Source organism: Pyxicephalus adspersus, chromosome 10, assembly GCF_032062135.1.
Source record: "Pyxicephalus adspersus chromosome 10, UCB_Pads_2.0, whole genome shotgun sequence".
NCBI classification, from domain to species: Eukaryota; Metazoa; Chordata; class Amphibia; order Anura; family Pyxicephalidae; genus Pyxicephalus; species Pyxicephalus adspersus.
Window position 1 is genome coordinate 7,865,441 of NC_092867.1, and position 20,326 is coordinate 7,885,766.

The 20,326-nt window shown below is 40.6% G+C and overlaps 1 protein-coding gene across 2 annotated transcripts in view; it reads right to left on the reverse strand.

Annotated features, from left to right (window-relative positions):
• CLSTN3 (calsyntenin 3) overlaps positions 1 to 13,894 on the reverse strand; it is a 40,612-nt gene extending 26,718 nt beyond the window's left edge. The window contains exons 1-2 of one of the 2 annotated variants that reach the window (XM_072423792.1): positions 13,464 to 13,894; positions 12,663 to 12,824 (exon numbers count right to left, since the gene is read on the reverse strand). In XM_072423792.1, the coding sequence (XP_072279893.1) occupies positions 12,663 to 12,735 (73 nt within the window). In that variant the 5' untranslated portion in view covers positions 12,736 to 12,824; positions 13,464 to 13,894. Of the gene's footprint in view, positions 1 to 12,662; positions 12,825 to 13,341; positions 13,444 to 13,463 lie in introns of those variants that run through there. The other variant, XM_072423793.1, reaches the window with a different exon arrangement.
• Between the last annotated feature and the right edge of the window lie 6,432 nt (positions 13,895 to 20,326).

Consider the following 20,326-nt stretch of genomic DNA (forward strand, 5'->3'; position numbering starts at 1 on the left):
AAAGTGGCCAATAGTTATGAATATACAGTATTTATATAGCGCCAACATATTACGCAGCGCTTTACAAAGTCTGTAGTCATTTTGCTAGCTGTCCCTCAAATCTAATGTCCCTACCATAGTCATATGTCATTAATTATGTCGACCTGCAAACTCCATGCAGATAGTGTCCTGGCTGGGATACGAACCTGGGACCCAGCACTGCACAGGCCAGAGTGCTATACATGGGAGCTTCAAAAAACGTAATTCCTAATTGTGTAATGCAAATGCTATGGTGACATAAAGTCTAAGACATTGTTACATGGCTAAAAGTGTCATTTGTTGCCTGAAGATTAAAATGGCATTATACTTGGATGATAGGTGGTTGAAGGTCCCATCTCTATTTAAGGATTGTTATTCCAGACTTTTTTTGTAGACTTTTTCACACCATTAAGGACCAGGTGTCCAAAATGTGCATCTCACTGTTTTCAAAAGAACTTTACTTTTAAGCTGTAATAATCTGATTTAATTTTACCTTTTGTGGCTCTTTACTTGATCCAAGGAAGGTATTTTAATTGTTTTGAAGAGTTTATTGGTGAAACCAGAAATGACTTACTTGCAGATGTATGAAAGCTTCCATATCCTATCCTAGTTTCTTGGATGGATCTGGGTTCCTGTTAATGACCCCTGTAGCACCAGGAACTATGGAGCAGTTCATCCTCAACATTTACAGTAAAAGCTCCCTATAATTTTTTTACCCACCTTCACCCAAAGAACTAATATGGCAGGCTGCCAGCCATCTTGTATCCAATGTGAACACAGAGAATGAGCACAAGAATAGGGAAAGGTAGACCAGTGCCTGTTTTGTGACCTTTGAGGGTGAATGACTCTACAGCTGTCTGCAGCTAAAAGGGTCAGTGAGAGCTTGCATAAAAGCTTTTTAATATAAATATGTGAATGTCCAATAGATTTGGCTACTTCCTACCAGCTATAAAAAGATAAAGTTGAACCTTTGCTTTGCTCATGGAAGTTCATTAAGTTTCTCTCCTCTGCTGCTTATATTCAGCTTCCATTTGCCACCCCTATCGGTCTACTCGGAGCTCACATGGGCCTGAGGTCTCTTCCCTGTGACAAGAGCTGGCAATTAACTATTCAAGCACCCAGCAATGCTTAATGAGAGGAAGGGGAATGGAGACTTACTTAAAGAGCCATGTATTCCCCTATGTTGTTCTGGGCAAATAGAACAGCAAGGGGCAAATGGGGCATTTGCATGGTCCTTTGCTTTGCACAAGGAAAACATGGTCTCCCTTTAAGTCAGGCGGTATTGCAGCTATTAATTTAGCATGAGAGGCAAGCTGCAGTTTCCAAAAAGAGAAGTCAGCAATGGCTGCCCTCATCTATCCTTATCAGCTTTTCTCCGATCTATCCGGTACGTGTCTCAGCTTCTCTTTCCAAAAAACAGAGATGTTAATTATCATTTGGAAAAAACACTGCAAATGTATTAATCTAAAAGAGTTCAAAGAATACATTTTGAGTCACATTCGGAAGCATATTAAAAAATTCCCGAATGGCTGGTGACTTTAAATAGTTTTTCCGCCACAAAGCGAGCTGTGTAACCACCAGAAACGGAAGTTAATTAATCTAGTGCCTTCCAGCCAGAACTACAAAAGCTGTACTTGAAGACCCATAAACCTAAAATTAGGCATTGATATAAAAGGCTTTGTACAGAAGAGCAGCAAATAATACAGTGAGCAGTTCACAAAGAAACGTCCAGCAGGGTCAACGCATGGCACATTGTGCAGCATGATAGGCATTCTTTGTTGGGTTTATTTCAACTAAATCTCGCCAAGGGCAGCACTATCATTACTTCCACTTTGTTGCGACTGTGGAGTTAAAATGAAAGTAAAATTAGTCTTTGTACTGTTAACACTATCCAAGATAAGTAAGCTGGTCAGTACTAAATGCACTATGTGGCTAAATGTATGAAGACCCCCCACCCCTCCGCTAAATGATTGAGTTCAGTTCTTTCCATTGAAGTGTACTGGTAATGCTACAGCTAATGAAGACATTTTAGATGATTGTGAACTTCCAACCTTGTGGTAACGTCATTGTCCGCCATGACTGCGCCCCAGCTCCATAAAGAGGTGCTTTCTTGACTTTGGTGTTAAGAACCTTAATGTACCAACAATTTTGGAAAGGTCTCTTTGTGTTCCAGCTTGATTGTACCTCTGTATACAAAGCAAGCTTCATAAAGATATGGCTTGTTGGGTTTGGTGAGAAAAATTTTGAATGGCCTCCATAAAGTCCAGACCTCATCCCACTGAACACCTTATTATGATTTGAAATCAATCAATCATATTCATAATCAAATCATAATCCTTCCTCTATACAAAGCATTGGTCAGACCACATCTGGAATATGCAGTCCAGTTTTGGGCACCAGTTCACAAACAGGACATAGTGGTATTGGAGAGAGTGCAGAGAAGGGCAACTAAACTAAAAAAAGGAATGGAGGAGCTCAGCTATGAGGAGAGATTAGCTGAACTGAATCTATTTTCCCTTAAGAAGAGATGTATAAGGGGGGGTATGATCACTGTGTATAAATATATAAATAGTTCATATAGAGAACTCTCTTCCCCAATATTCACTTTGGGATCATTACAAAGGACAAAAGGGCGCTCTTTGCATCTGGAGGAAAAGAAGTTCAACCTCCGGATAAGGAAGGGATTCTTCACTGTAAGGTCTGTGAAAATGTGGAATCGGTTCCCTCAGGAAGTAAATTTAGCAAAGTTTTAAGAAAAAGTTGGATGATTTCTAGAAGCACAGACTATAACTGGGTATTAAAACTTTAAAAATAACAAAAACTTTTGATCCAGGGAACATCCGTTTGCCTGAGGGAATCAAGAAGGAATTTTTTTGCCCTGTTGGAGCAAATGAAACTAGGTTTTTTGCCTTCCTCTAGATCAGCTATGTCTATAGGGTTTTATATCTGGGATATGTTGTTTTCCCTAGTGGTTGAACTTGATAGAGGTATGTCTTTTTTCAACCTGACTAACTATGTAACTATGAAATGTTGATGGTGAACCAGATCTTCCCATCCAACATTAGTATTTTAGAAATCTTCTGCAAGTCAAAAAGGGTGCAATTTCCAGAACAAACACTCGAGGAAAGCCTTACCAGAAGTCCGGAGGCTGTTTTTGCTTTTGGTTTTAGAATGAGAAGCCCAAGTAGCTTACAAACGTTTGGCCATATGGTGTTATTATAGGTTTTATGTAACCCAATGCAACTAAATGTAATTACATTTCTAAATTTGACTGTGGGTGTCGTCATGTTTCTCTTTTGGAATGCATTGTAAATTTTTCTGGAAGGTTTCGGTTGTTTAGCGCAACTGGGCATGCAGTAACTGATCAAGTCTTATCTTACCACTCCATTCATAATTAATGTCCCCAACCAATGTCTGCATGGTTCGGTCTTACCCCATCTGTTCTCCTATCCATTTTTCCAGTGTCCTTTCTAAATAATAATGCTGTTGGGTGGCATCAAAAAGGCATTGCAAGAGGCTCCCATTCTTAAAAGCAAAACTTTCTGCCTCCAGTTCTTTATACCACAGATAGCAATAATATTAGGGATTGCAGAATGTAGTTCTGTTTAAAATCATTTCTAATTCTTTTAAATCTGCATCTTTCATTAAAATAATCCTATGGTGATCTTACCATGAAAGTCCTTTGTTCTGTTATAGGATGACAACTGAATCCTCATTGTCATCAGATGTCACCTATTGTGAGGATAAAACCACTACAAGATGAATAGCCTTAGGGGGGTCGAAGAGGAAGAGAAATGCTTTAGCTCGTAACTATATTTAGATATTTTCAGACTTTTTAGAAATATTTTCAAAAAGTCTATTCATGGTTGTCCTTATGTCTGTGGTTGTCAGCAAGGTACATTCCTGAGACTAGGAGGAACGCTACTTCAAAAAGTAAATTGTAATCCTTATGATATATAAACCTTAAGGGCACGCAATAAAATGTGTTGATGTTTGCCATGAAAATGACTATGCATATTTTGCCTAATGAGGAACATTATATAATCAACTGGATTCATGCTTTCTGGGATTAATTTTAACCCCTTTCTCCCGAGTTGCCATCCCTTCCTATAGGCTTCTGATAAAGACTTACAGATGGAAACTGAAACACTTTGCACAGACATGGTCCACTGTTGTCACCATCTATAGACTTCTTTACCATCAGTTGATAAAGTACACATGGACAGAGACTGGCTGCAAATGGACTGCAGATCAGCATTGCCAATAGGCAGCAAAGAAAGAACAACAAACTTTATAGAAGATTAAACATTGCAATGGTTTATGACAACGTTGCTTCAGCTAATTATATATCATTCACCTTTTTCCTGTACCTAACATTTCTCTAGCTATATATAGTCCATGAAGAGATGTAATCAGTGTAGTTTGGGGTCTGGGTATGTGCTTATATATCTGGGGTATAAAACAGAGGAGCTGTTTCTTCCAGTAATTAGTTGTCAGCTGTCAAAGTGTCATATGATCGAATAATTTACCCTGTGCCATGCAATTTAATAAATTCATCTGATTGATTATTATATCCTATTCTTTAATAAATTCTAAACTCTCTGACAGGTCCCCTTATTATTAACATGAATGGGAGAGAGTGGGCTACAGGTGAGATTGATGGCTGGTCATTTTTTGTACCCGAGTTCAAGACCCTCACCCAACATCAATATCAACTGCCTTGGGGTACAGTTCACATTTTTGGAGTCCTGAGGTTTACTTTATTAGGTCAGTCCTCACAAAACTGATGCTGCAGGTATATTGTAGATCTAAAGCAGCGTTTCTCAACCAGGGTTTGGTAAAGCCCTATGGTTCCTCCAGGGGTTTCTAGGGGTTCTTTGAGCAATGAGCAGTTTGTACCTCTCAGGTCAGTATAAGTGACACCAATGATGGTAAGAGAAGTTCTTCCTACTGACCACCATGCTAATATACAGTGAGCTCTGAATATAGAAATTATAGCTGGGGTTCCCTGAAGACCTGAAAGTTTCTCCCATGTATCTAATGTACAGTGCTGCGTAATATGTTGGCGCTATATAAATCCTGTTTAATAATAATTCTAATAATAATTGTAAAAGGTAGAGAAAGGCTACTTTAAACTGCTTTATGGTTTGCTGGATCACCCAGCTTCACTGATGAAAGTATATCCTCTCCAGCTTTAATAAATCAGGGCCACTGTCTCTGTTTGAATATCCAAGACAGTTAGGAGCGGATCCAACCCACCTATATCTAGGATATTATTTGTGGGTGGAATGAGCCGTTAAAGATCACTTTCCCATATAAATGTTAAAAAACAAAAATGAACAAAGCTTTATTTCTTCTTGTAGAATTTGTAAATGTGTTCTCCTTAGTCTCCGCAGATTGACGTGATAAAGCTTCTAAAATAGACGTTCCTGTATGAGAAGTCTGCGTTATACCATCGTTCTCTGCATGCTAATTAGCAATCGGGGCTAATAAACATTACATGTGCTGGTGGTGCCAATCTGTTTAATGTTCATCTCTCTCTGTACGTCTGTCGGGCGCTGCCTGCATGTGAAGAAGGAACCCAAGCAACATGTCTGTTTATCTAACACCTAGGCACCGGATCATTGGCACATGATTTGTCTGCTCGCCTGTCTCCGTCAATCAATTTGAGCTCCCTGGGCTTCGGAATATTTACATGTCTGTAATGGAAGAAAACACTGGAAAATGCTCCATCAATTTATGACAGGAAGGAAGGAGCAGGGATGGATCAATTGTGAGGTGCAGATGGAGTCTAAAGCTACATTGTGAGCAAAAAAAAAAAAAATTACAGATTCATGTAAGTATGTTTAATAAAAATCACTAGGTGTATTTCTTAAAAGCAACCTGAATTTCATGTGGTATCTACCTTTGATAGCAGAGCTTAGATTGAGAGATGCAGAAGCAGCCTGAGAAGCCAATCAGTTGTACTGCAATGCTCATGTGCTAACATGATGAAAGGAACATACAGCAAAGTGATGAGCGTAGTCCATCTGTTGCTTCTCCTTTCACAGGCTATATAGGTAGCACAGCAATAGCTATCCCTCTCCCAAGCTGTTTTAATGGAATTCTGATAAGGATCGCTGCTCTTATTCCTATTTATAAATTTCATCTTGAGCTATTGAGCTTAGTAGGGAACACATTTTTTTTACATGCAGTAAAGAGCCAAGAGCTCCACCTGTTGGCCAGATAGATGACTGTTTATATTCAAATTTCGTAGTTGATTAACAATTATTAGCGCAGAATGGTGGCTCAGAGGTTAGCACTCTGGCCTTTGCAGCCCTGGGTTCCAGGTTCGTATCTCGGCCATGACACTATCTGCATGGAGTTTGCAGATTCACCCCATGTTTGCATGGGTGTCCTCCCACATTCCAAAAAAATACAATTAGGGTGGACTTCCTTTAACATTGGTCTTAGACTGTATTAAAGACATATGACTATAGTAAGGACATTAGATTGTGAGCCCCTTTGAGGGACAGCTAGTGATATGATTATGGACTTTGTACAGGGCTGCATAATATGTTGGTGCTTTATAAAAACTGTGTAATAATAATTTGTGGACTTGGGTGGTAAGGACATCCCTTTTCAGGTTGTTGCTGATAGGTGTCCTCTATGGGGAGATTTACTTTCCCTAGCTGTGATAGGAAAATCTAAAAATTTGCATAAAATTTCCCATTCACCTATGTTTGTCATTGCAGCAGAAGGCTTAGGAGGATAGGTTGCGCTTGATATTAACGCTGAGGGCCACAGAGGAAAAGACAATGGTTCTGGTTTTAGCATGACCATAGAAAGGAGGAAGAAGGGGGGCTTGTGCCAGGACATTGGCATTTATTACCATTGGACGATCGATAAATACAGAATGATAGAATAAGTGAATTATTTTTATATTGCAAAAAACTTTGTGATCTGTTTAGCAGCACTGATACTCAACACTTGGTATGAGTGTGACCCCAATATTTAGCGCCCAATGTGTGCTTTTTTCCCCCGTCCTGCCCTCCACCTAACCCTTTTTGGTGGGTTGTACTGAAAGTATTTAAAAATCCCATTAATTTTCTTTCAGTAAATCCTTAATTGGGTATTTATTGATTTATTTGCCCAGCATTTTTCTTTACCTACATTGTTTTATTTTTTCTGCCTGGCCCTGCAGCCTTGGCATAAGCTGCTATGCCTACCCTTGCTCAGCCCCCATCTGCGGAGACAAACATGCAAAGATGTTAATACAAAGCCTCTGGTGATGTTTACAGGCGCTCGTGATAAGAACATGGACCCTAAAACAATGGAATGAGGTGCAGGCTGTGTTTTATATTCACAGCATATTTCCCATTTTAATTCAGCTGTCTAATCCTCTTAACTTCAGACAGACAACGATGGGAGGTGCAGCACTGTGGGGTATTGTGAAATGCCAAGCACGCGCGTCTATACCCAGCCTGTACATCACACCGGGCAATCCAAATTCCTCTGGCCACTGAGGAACTACAAGTCCCAGCATGAAATGACTGCTATGCTATGCTAAGGATTACAATTCCCCCCAGATGCCCACAAATGGTGGGCATCAGTCATAGGGGCAAACGCTTGGCCGCCAAATATCCTTCGGCTGTGGATTAATGCTGAGATATTACAGATCTAGTATTTGACGTATAAAGCAAGGATACAAATTGAAATGATGGTAAAGCTGCAAACAGGGAATCTAAAGGACACAAATAAATGGAGCTCAAGAACCTGTGATTGACTTAATAGCAGCCTGTTGCAATCAGAGCTCATAGCAGGAGAGGAAGAAGCAGCACAAGGAGCAAATAAGTTTATATAATGACTAGGCGAAAGCTGATAGGAAGAGAGTATAGAGTGACGGGTCTGTGCTGTTCTCAACTGACCAGTCACAAGCAGGGGGCGGGCTCATGACAGCTTAGTTGGCCATTACTCAAACTGCACAAAATTATCTGGGACAACTCTGGATTAAAGATGAGATTGGCAGCCAAAAATATTTTATTGAGCTTTTTCACCGAAGTTCTGCTTTCTGCTGTTGCACATATATCAACTAATTTTTCTTTTTAATTGCACTCTTTTCTTTCTATGGGTTAGCTCTTAACTTGCACCTCCAATGGGCAAAATCAATTTTTCACATAAACTATTAAAAAGCACTTTGAAGATTTCAACAGATTCCAAAAGATACCCCCCAGACCACATGTTTTTACATTTCAAAGAGCCCCTAATTAGGAGATTTTATTTCTGTACATCCTATGAAACTCCCACATAATAATCACATGACATTTATAATAAAAATCAAAATATCAAAACCATTAATAGCAGGCAAACTAAAATACAATCACCAAATATGGGACCACATCCAGTTTGCAATGAAAAAGAAAAACATGCAAACTATGCACCTGATTTATTAAAGCTCCCCAAGACTGGAAGAGATAACCTATCACGAGAGAACCTGGGTGATCCAGCAAACCATGAATAGTCCAGAATTTAAATCATTTACCAACTAATAGCAAATGATGCTTCAGAAATCCTTTCCGGTTTTGCTGGATTGCCCAGGTCCTCCCATGATAGTCTGGCATTATTAAATCAGGGCCAAAGATTAGGTAAATTGAAAACCATTACAAATTAATCACAAACAGGTATGGGTATAAAGCAGTGAATCTGACATTCACCAGACATTTCCTGGTGGAGAATCATGGAGTGACTAATAGTAGTGATTGATTTCCCACCTATATACTGCATATATGAAGTTAGGAATAGATTGGTACACAGTATGACTGGTTTGCCATCATCACCATCAAAGGTTCTGGACCTTTCTCAACCTCTTTACTATGGGGGAAGTCTTGAAATCACTTTCTGGTCTTCAGGGAACCCCTTCTATAATTTCTGTATCCACATGGTGGTCAGTGGGAAGATTGTCTCTTGCATTGCTGACTATTGGGAAGAATGTAACCCTTACAGACAGCCAAAAACATAATTGGGGTCACCTACACTGACCTGAGAGGCACAAATTGCTCATTGCTAAAGGAACCCCCAGCGCCCTCTGGAGGAACCCTTGCGCAATGCTGCCAAAAGAACTGTGTTTCCTAGCAAGGTTGCCCCAATATTCACATTGGTGGGACCATCCAGCATCATCTAAGAACTATTCAGCTTCTCTGCCATGTGAATGCCAACAAGTAGTGATACCGAGGGTCATGGTGATACTATTCTACTTTTCTTGTTGTAAGAGACGGGGTCATCAAGAGCACACTAAATAGTTACAGTGTCCCAGTACTAGGTGATAGGTGAATTGAAAGACAAGCAACACAACTATCTGACTTCCCAAAAAGAGTCCCTGATCTCTAGAACAAGTATGTCACATGTGGCCAGTCCCTGATCTCTAGAACAAATGTGTCACATGTGGGGAGTCCCTGATNNNNCATGTGGCCAGTCCCTGATCTCTAGAACAAATGTGTCACATGTGGGGAGTCCCTGATCTCTAGAACAAATGTGTCACATGTGGGGAGTCCCTGATCTCTGGAACAAATGTGTCACATGTGGGGATTCCCTGATCTCCAGGACGCGTATGTCACATATGGGGAATCCCTGATCTCTAGAACAAATGTGTCACATGTGGGGAGTCCCTGATCTCTGCAACAAATGTGTCACATGTGGGGATTCCCTGATCTCTAGGACACGTATGTCACATGTGGGGAATCCCTGATCTCTAGAACAAATGTGTCACATGTGGGCAGTCTCTGATTTCTAGGACACGTATGTCACATGTGGGGAATCCCTAAACTCTGGAACAAGTATGTCAAATGGGGGAAACCACTGCCACCTGGGGCAACTATCTCATGCTTGGAGGGGTGGGGGTTATAGTAAAGTGTATAGTGGTCTTTTAGGGCATCAGCGGTGAATAAAATGGGATCCATTCTGCCAAATCACCACAGAAGCCAATTTTATATCATCCATCCCAAGTCACTAAGGCCCATTATATCAGATTGTGCATTTTTTGGTTGCTTTTTAAAAATTAGTTTTGATTTTTTGATGGATTTTTCTGCATTGCCATCACCTCCCAAAGCAATGAAAAGCAAGAATAAAGAAACACAAGCTGTAGCGTAGCCCCCAAATATAAACAGGATCTATGTTTAGCACTCATGTTAATCACACGTGCATTTAATGCATACACGTTATAACACTCATTTGGCATGCGAGGTACAACAATATCATTAGGAACTAACGCTAATTACTATAACTATTGCAGAGCTTCTCTGATAAAACTACAATTATCCAGAGATTCCACTCACTGGTTGTTGTTCCCCCTACTCCAGACGAACAATTATACAGACCATAACATATTATACAGACCACCGGCTTCTTGAAATATTTCAATTTGTGCATAGCTCTGTCATTACCCCTTAATTCATTTTCCAAACCAGTGCATGTAATATGACACTACCAGATCTTCAGATAGAAGGGACATGCTACTGAACACAATTCCGGCAATGTATTTCCTGTCTCAGCAGGAACTGTGAAATGACCCCATAATATCGGCACTACAAGATATACATCATTTGTATGAGTGAATATTCAGTATACACTGGGCCATCTTGTCCTATTCCACCATTGGCAACTTTTTTATTTTTTATATTTATTGTGTAATGGAATATAATACAAACTGAAAATACACTAAAAGAATCATGAAGATCAATGATAGTTAAAATCATACAAAATCGGATATGAGGACATCCAGCATTATCTAGCGGGGTCACCTAAGGCAGTCTGCATGCAAATACACCCTGTCTAAGATTGCCCACTCCTCTAGGCTGATATCCACCCATCAGGGTATTTAAAATTTGACTACTCCCAAGATCCCACCCACTGCTTGCACCTGGGCTGAAGGCTTTTGAGAGCAGTACAGAGGCTGGGTGCTCTGATTTTTCAAGAAGCTATGTAAAGCACCCTGCTCTTCCTACAAACCATCTACCTACCTGTCTGCATAGATATTCAATGATAGCATCACAAAGTATAAAATAACATCAAGAGTCCCCATTTCCCTTTTATTCCCATTCTGCTAACAGGTCAGAATTTTGTATTTCAGTCTGAAAGACAAATATAAAAGGAATGATTTTTCAGTGGGGACACCAGTACAAATAGAGTGGTGAATATAACCAATGGGGATGCAGCAAACAGTGAGGTTTTAGACATTTCTCACATTTCTCAAAATAAAAAAAATGAGAATTCAATGGAAATTCATCATTCAGACATCCCCAGAAAAAAATTTAGGCCTGATTAGCTAATGGGGACACCAATCTCCTCTATAGTTTTGTTACATAGATTAGAAATCAATTTTCCAATTGGTCATTGATCATTCTGAACACATTTATATGATATTTGAGTCTTGTGATCATAGAGTGGGGATTGGCTGAACCACAACAAACATGAATGTCCCGTATCAGTTTTGCTCGATGAGTTATACACAGGATACAACGTGTGTTCTTTCAATATTCATCAACACATCAGATATGCCATTAAAATCCCCACAATGTTTTGCTCACTATTGGTCGGTTGTTGAATTAATTTCAGATTAAAAATCTGAATGTAATGAAAATCCTTCCGTGTGTGCTAGCTTTAGAGAGGAATTCCCCTTAACTTGGGAGATTTCCACTAACTTGCTGTTGCTTATATTGAAAGAAAGTGAAGGAGAATTTCAGAAATTAGGTCATAGACCAAATATATATATGGCAGACATAGCCAGCTGTGGGCCCTTGTACAGCACTGACTTGTGGCCCCGGCCAAACTGTCCTATGGAGTGAGGAGAGGGAATCAATGCACAGGTAAAGATCAGTCATCCTCCAAAAAGTGGCTATAGATACACTAAGTGACAAACATAGCCAACAGTAGACCCCTGTGCAGAACTGACTTGGGGCTCCCCTGCTGAACTCATTTGGGGCCCCCATTGGCTGAGAAGAGTCCAGGGCCGTTGTGCAGCAGCACACTTTGCACCTCCAAATATCTGCCTCTGCATACACCATGCCATACTATACAGGAGCAATGCTGTCATCCTAGAACAGGACTACAGAACACTTCCTCCTCTCTCCTTCATAGAAGGTAGAGGTTATGTGGTCAATATTGCTAACTGCTAGGACTGCAACACAGGAAGCTATCAGCTGACTAGAACGTATAAAGACCCCTAATGTCATTTCAAAAGTCACATTTTCAAAATTTTTAAATCGGCAACTTCCTATAAAATAATAGCTGATGATATGCTATTAAGAAACTTGTTCGGGCATTTCCTGTCATAGGGTGACAACAGACTGCCTTGTCTCCCAGTTGTTCTGCTAGGTTGTCACCTTGTGCTTCCTATAGAACCCATATTTGTCTGTGCTGGCATGGTGCGGACGTGTTGTGTTCTGATCCAATATGGATCAGAAAGCCCACCCTGTGCACTGATATACAGGTAAAGATTAACAACACTGATATGCAAAAACTGTTATAGGGAAAAACATGACAAATGGTGGGGTTTACACCTGCGGCAGGCTGATGCAGATCTATGGTATGATTTTTACCTACTCCAAAAATGCTACAGTATATGTTGGCACTATATCATGGAAAAATTTCTATATTGTGCATTAACTGACCTTTATTGCAGGTGGCCGAGTGAAGAATAGCCACGGCCAGGAGCACAGGCAGACAGAAATCTCTCCAAATCATCCTTAACTGTCACCGTCACTCTGGCTGTGCGCACAAGGCGTCTCGTTGTACCCTTCGATATTACGAATTTATGAAGGCATAAAGCGATACTGCAAATAAAAAAAAAAAAACACAAAAATAAAATGTTTTATATTGGTGAATATCAGCAATGAGCAGTCGGTGAAATTGCCTGATCCTGTCTACCACCCCATAAGGTTTGTAGAACATGAAAACCTGTCGGTGAAGGTGTCTCCATTTTTATAAAAATGAGCCCAGTCGTGCAATCTGACATATGATACGATGCGATCTCTCCACCCAAAAATTTGGACGCTTGCATCTAATCTAAATGCATCTGTGTGCACATGCCTCACCTACCCGTTGATTTGCTATCCTGCCATGCCAGACAAAATACACACAGGGCTTATTTAATAAGCGACAGTGTCACCCATGCCAACCAAAATCGCCTGGTCGCAAATGGCGGTCCTGATCGGATTTGTAAAATACATTAGTGCATGAGAAATGTGCTGTAACCTACAGCAACCAAAGAGTGGACCGGTTGCTGTGGGTTACTGTGCTGCCAATAAACAAGCATAAAGGTACGGTAATGAAAAATAAATATATGGTCACCGGCTACGTCTGTCTGGCGGTGTAATGCCAATGTCACAGGTTGGTGTGTGGGTCCCCCAAACCTCCCAAGGTGTCTCTGTCTGGCTAGGTGTCCCCGGTTTGTTCTGGCTAGGGTGCTGTACCAATTTCCAGGATGCCGAGCAGCGTTGTGGTCCTTGGCTGAGCAGATGCTGATGTTGTGATGTGATGGTGCTGATGGTGGGGGGAAGATGCTGTAGAGCAGGTGATGCTCGGTCACAATGCTCTGCAATAAGAAGGGGGGGTGATGCTCTGCTGGAAATTAACGCTCGCTGGAGGATGCCCAGAAGAAGGTGATGCTTCGCCAACAGGATCTGCGAAAAGTTCTCCCAATGAAAGATGCTCTCCCCTCTAATGCTCTGCTCCTGGGGGGGTATAGGAAGAATATTTCATTGCAAAGAAAAAATAAAATAGTAGAGACCTGTTCTGTGCTGTGCTTTAGGGAATATTCTCCTAGGTGTTCTCCAAATAGGGGGGGCAATGGGAGAAATGCTCTGCTGGAGGGGAGATGCTCTGCAGTGAGGGGGGGTAAAAGGAAAGGGGGGCATGCAATGCTCTGGGGGGAGGTTCTGTAATGTCCTAAGGTTGGAGCAGTCTAGTAGCACTGCAGGATGACATCAGCTGAAGAGTGGCAGCTCGGGACAGCCAATCAGGGAGCTGCTGCAGGTGGTGGAAGAGGGAGGAGGGAGATGAGGGTCTCTAAATCTCCCCCTCCACCCTTTCCCCTCCACTACCTTGTGCTTCGTGTCCTCTGTGTTCCTTCTTCCCTCCCTCTCCCTCTCCCACACCCACCATATTACATTCTGTCTTCCCACATCACAGTGTGTCCACAGTCACATGTGTGACTGGGGGAGATGAGACATAAGGGGGGGCGCCGTGTTCGATGGCAACATGGCTGACAGCGTACGTATTGTACGCCGCAAATGGCTCTTACACATTAAAATCTATTACAACATTGCCTTTTGTAATTGTGAATTGTGTCATAAATATATAATTTTATATATATATAGAGAGAGAGAGAGAGAGAGAGAGAATATATACATACACGTTCATATTTGTACCAATAAAGATATTGCATACACCTATACACTGTCATTATATATATATATATATATTTATATTTTTATACACACAAACTCTTCACACATACCCGCTCACACACACATACATATTCTTCATACACTATTATACATATATTTTTCATCCATCTTTACACCTTTGGGCCTGATGTAAACAACAGACATAGCATTATACATATCAACGAATCAGCTTCCTCGTATCATTTTCCTACTCTAGGTTGGAAAATAAAACAAGGATTCTAATTAGTTGCCATGGGCGACCAGAACAAACTTTATTATTATTATTAATAATAATAATAATAACAGTATTTATATAGCGCCAACATATTATGCAGGGTTGTACGTTAAATAGGGGTTGCAAATGACAGACAAATACAGACAGTGAGCTTACACATCATCAGTAATAAAATGGCTACAGAACCAGTCTTGAAATGTGGGTGTTTTGGGGTCAGGTTTAAGGGTAGTTCATAATAAAAATATGGTCAAGTTTGTGGTTCCAGGTTCCTATGGAGTTTGCATGACTATGAGAAGGATGTAAGATTGCAAGCTCCTATGGTGCTGGGGTTTATGTGCTGTAGAATAGGTTAAAGTAAATCTCTGTGGTATTAAATGATGGTAAATCATCGGGTGATAATGTTGTAGGAACACAAGCTGGCTTATTTTATATGACTGTGAAAAGGACAGTAGCCCATGGCAACAGGCAAATAATATAATATAATATATGGTCATTTGGTTGCTATGGGTTACTGCATTCTACACACTATTAAAATGGGTGGATTGTTCAGGTAGGGTGTTATACTAGTTGCAGGTAAAGGTCAAGCGTACAGATAATATCCAACTGTTGCTAGGTACACAATGGGGCGTTTCTATAGTTACACTGACCAATAGGAAAACACCCGCCACGTTTCTAATGACTAGCCAATATGAATCCTAGTTACCCTTCATAATATTCACTACCTACTGGGTGAATAATAGTACAGAACATCCATTAGATTGAGCTCAAAATGAAGCAAATCTGCTTGTATGCGCCAGGCATACATGAAAAAGATCCATGTTGCCCACAGTAACCACATGTCTCTTTTCGCTAACCAGAGCTGAAGAAAATGCTATGAACTACACAGACATGGGTACATTTATCACAACCCACAGATGTCTGAAAATAAGATACATTGTGTATTTGTCATTAAAAAAAGTTCTCATACTGTATCAATGTCACAATTCTTTGACTCCATTGTCTAAATGTGCAAACGTGTGGCTACGCTATTGCAATACGCCACAATTGGCCACAGAACGGATTTAGATTTGACTACTTGTTTCCTATGATGCTCTAAATTGATTTTTTAGATTCACCATTAGAGGGAACTCTCATCATCTATGTGCAATCACTGCAGAGAGGAGGGCCACACAGGGAGTGCATTGTTTTCCATTAATCAGCTGGCTCATAGGGGCCGATCTGTCTGCATCAGATAACCATATGCAGTATATGTACAGAAAAGTATCCAAATATGGGGATCACTTTCTGATCACCCCTATACCATGAATACGGTGCGGCAATTACAGCACAACCGGCAGCAGACAAAATCTGATCACTCTTTAAAAAAAGCAATTGCACTGCCCGCCAACAATGGAGTAATGCACCCCATCACATGTGTACAATGCGTACATGTGTACAATGCACCAGGTAGAACAGGTGTATATGGACCCTGATACATACTGACCAATGTTGAGCAAGAAGTCGATCTTTTTTACCAAACCATAGTTTAAAATTCTGGCAGTGTTTTCATTGCTCCATGAGTCTTCCAGTCCTTGTGACAACCACAAATACTATTCTTGGTGTCCCCATACCTCCTAACTTTTGAAGGTTTTGAAGAGGGATGGATTTTAGGTCCATGACCCACTCCTGTCACTCCCCTATTTTGGTCTTAAATATGCATAAAATTATTGGCAAGTGCTTTTTGTTTTCTATAATGTTTCTGTTATATTAACCACCTGGGTGTTACACTGATGTCTAGATTTCTGTTCCAAAAGCGGTACAGTGTTTTTCATGAAATTTTTTTTTAAATTGTAGACCTGTAACTTACAGAAATATGTCCGAACAAGGGTCTAGTAGATATCATGAATATAAAAAATGTTTGAAACACACAATCATGTAAAAAAAAAAAAAAAAAACTTTTAATAAATTAAATAAAAGACACAAAAATCAGCTTAAACAAGAATACATAAATAAAGAAAAATACTGAAAATGCGATAATTCGGTATACTGTATAATAATATATTTTTCTAAAACACCTCCCTGGTGTCCGTCACATACCTATAAATATTTTCTATTATTTTGTATTGGATTGGATACAAGACTGTATTCAATCCAATACAAAATGAGAGTTTGAATTTACCAATTACATACTTTGTATTTATTTTGAATTATTTTGTATTGGATTGGATACAGGAGTTTGTATTCAATCCAATACAAAATGTGTTTGAATGAGTTTCAATTTGAATTTCCCGCACACGCGCCGACGTCATCGCCGAGGGACACGTACACGCTACGGACGGAGAAGAAGAAGCTGGCCGGCTTCTCGGAGAAGGCACCCGACGCTGGAGATCGACGCTGGAGGACGACGCTGGAACACGACGCTGGATGACCGCAGCGGGACCAGGTAAGTGATCGATAAACCCGAACTTTTCTCACTGTATTTTCATACAGTGAGAAAAGTTCGGGTTTATTGATAATATTAATTTTTTTTAACGCGAACCAAGGTCGGGTTTAACGGTCGGGTGGTTAACACATGGAAGAACTGAGAGGGTGGATGAAGGTTTAGTGAAAAAAACACTTTGTAATAGGTAAATATTACTTTTTTTAGAGGTGTATATGTGTACCCAAAAGTAGGGATACATAAGGAGCAAAGAGACACAGGGGGTTTGAATTTGAGAGGGGCATTCCTTCCAAATCAGGGACACTTGGGAGGTATGAAGAGGGACAGTCCCTCTAAATCGGAAACAGTTGGGAGGTATGAAGGGGGGAAGTCCCTCCAGTTCAGGGAAATTTGGGAGGTATGAAGAGGGACAGTTCTTTTCAAATTAGGGGCAGTTGGGAGGTGAAAGAAGGACAGTTCTTTCAAATTAGGGAGAGCTAGGAGGTATGAAGAGGGACAATCCCTCCAAACCAGGGGCAGTGAAGAGGTTTGAAAAGGAAAAGTCCCCCCAAATCATGGACAGTTGGGTGGTTTGAAGAGGGGCAGTTACTCCCAATCAGGGGCATTTGTAAGATATTAAGAGGGACACTTCTTTTCAAATCAGGGGCAGTTGGGAGGTGAAGAGGGACAGTTCTTCCAAATTAGGGAGAGCTAGGAGGTATGATGAGGGACAGTCCCTCCAAACCAGGGGTAGTTTGGAGGTATAAAAAGGAAAAGTCCTCCCAAATCATGGACAGTTGGGTGGTTTGAAGAGGGACAGTTCTTCCAAATCAGGAACAAAATTGCGCATGAAAAGGGACAGTCCCTCCAAGTCAGGGTCATCTGGGATGTATCAAGATTGACAATTCTTCCAAACCAGGGACAGTTGGGACATATGAAGAAAGACAGTTCCTCCAAATAAGGGTCATTTTGGATATTCAGGGAGGGATAGGACCTCCAAATCAAGGACAGTTGGTTGGTATGAAAGGGACAGTTCTTCCCAATCAGGGACAGCTGGGGGGTATGAGAAAGGACATTCTTTCCAACTCAGGGGCAATTGAGTGTTATTGTGTCACAGGGATAGGAATGGTCACAAAGGGAGCACAGGGACAAATAAAACCATACCATGTGGTAAATATCACAACCTGACACGTTAGGCCACACATTTTCTGCTCAATCGACCAGTCTGACCAATTTACGAATCTGTAATTGGTTGTCTTTCCTAGAAAGTGGTTATGGGACCTCCCAAAACTTTGTACAAACAATGCAATTTTCTGAGTCCGACCAAAAAATCTGTTGCTAACACCTGGCCTGTCCAGACAATTTGATCATTTTTTTCAGATCAGTGATTGGAACAAAAATCATCCCATGTGTAGCAGGCCTTAGCTTGGTCCTGGCTGGGCAAGGGGTTTCCCGTTAGGCAATACACTGCACAATGGCTGACCACATAACACATAGCGTCCTCTGCATCCACCATTACTCTACACATAGGTAGGGCAGGTTATATAAGGATTTATATAATTCCTGTGTGTTCTCAGTAACTGAATCCTGCCAGTAGTGAGGGGATTAGGATAAGACACAGAGAATAGGGATAAATTCCTAATCCTAGATTCTTTGTCACTTTGGGGACGCCCGTCTCCTTCAATTACACGCTTGGAATTAGGTAAAAAGACCGATCTAATGCTCTGTAAATACACATACGGTACACTTTGGGTTTGTTTTGGCAATGTTTGTCGGGGCAGTTGAACTTGGCATTCTCTTTGTAACAAATGGGCAGTTTTGTTGATGTTAGGTAGAGCTGTGCCAGCTCCATTTTGCTGCAGGGGATTATGGGAAGGGATATCTGTGCATTACAAGCTGTGCACAATATACACCTGTAGGATAAGGTGTACCAAGCACCAACTCCATTATCTCAACAGCAAATTATAGAATTTATTGTACAAATAAAGGTGACATTTTTTTATGCACTTTTAGAATGTCAGTAAATTTTATTGTTTCCCACCCTGCCTCTCAACACAGGCATACCAACCCAGAACCGATGGCTGCAGTTAAAGGCGCTAAAGACATCTATGGGGTTGTCTCTAAACCCCAGGACATGTCCCCATAAAAGTCTATGCAAATGCAACCTGGACAGTGACTACTGAGCTACTAGATGTATACAAAAAGTGGAATTGTGGTCATCACATCTCAGTAAGTAGAGGGAAAAGATGGGTTAGTTTGGGTCAGGGGAAGAGGGAAAACAGGATACCGGCCCTTTATCCTGAAGTGCAGTTATGCTTTAAGAAAAAAAAAAAAAAAAGCAGAAATGTATTGCTCAGCAATGCTGTCCCCAAAAATGTATTGCACCCTTCTTCTCCTTTAGCTGTTCCTCCACTCTACATTATTCTTCATACTTTCTGTGGGAGGAATGGCACAAATATGTCTTAATGGGAGCACAGTTCTGTACAGGAGTACTGGTCACCCATATCTAAAGGGAAGAAAAGGATGAAGGGTACCCCAAGAATAATATAACAGAATGAAAGAAAAACCTAGAAAACAGATATTAAACATAGAAGGGGGGTAGGGGTGTGGCAGATGATGGGGTCATTAGCTTTCTGTTCAACCTGAATAATGCTAATTTATTTCAGTGGACTGTACAGTATGGGACCCTTGAACAAACAGCCCATGATCCGAAATCCAATGAATAAAAGTGGTGGGCCTGAGACAGTCATATTAGGGTGGTCAGGACTAGATGATGCTGGACATCTCCCAGCTAATAAATGGGGTGTACTCTGACTTGCTGCAGCTTCTAATTCTCATTGCGAGTAGCTCACAGTATGCAGTGAAATAAAAGGAAGCAATTTCAGTCCAGGAGTGGAGCTGGTACAACTGTGCAAGACGAAAAAACAAATCAGCGTCTTTTACAATAGCCGTCTCTAGGTACCAGTGTACAAACTGGAGGGTTCACTGATGCTCTGTGCTACCAAACAAATAATACAAAAATCCTTCTTAACAATAGTATTGACTTATTAAAGTTTTAATTCAACAACAATATGCCAAAACAAACATGACGGGTAAATAATTACCCAGCCGGTATAATAATGAATATATACACTGTATTTGTTTTTCATGTTCAGGGATAGGTTTAAACCTATTCAATAGAATAACCTTAATGCAAGTTCAAAAGTCATTTTTAGTAACATTATCGTTACTAATACCTGGTGATCCTGCCATGCA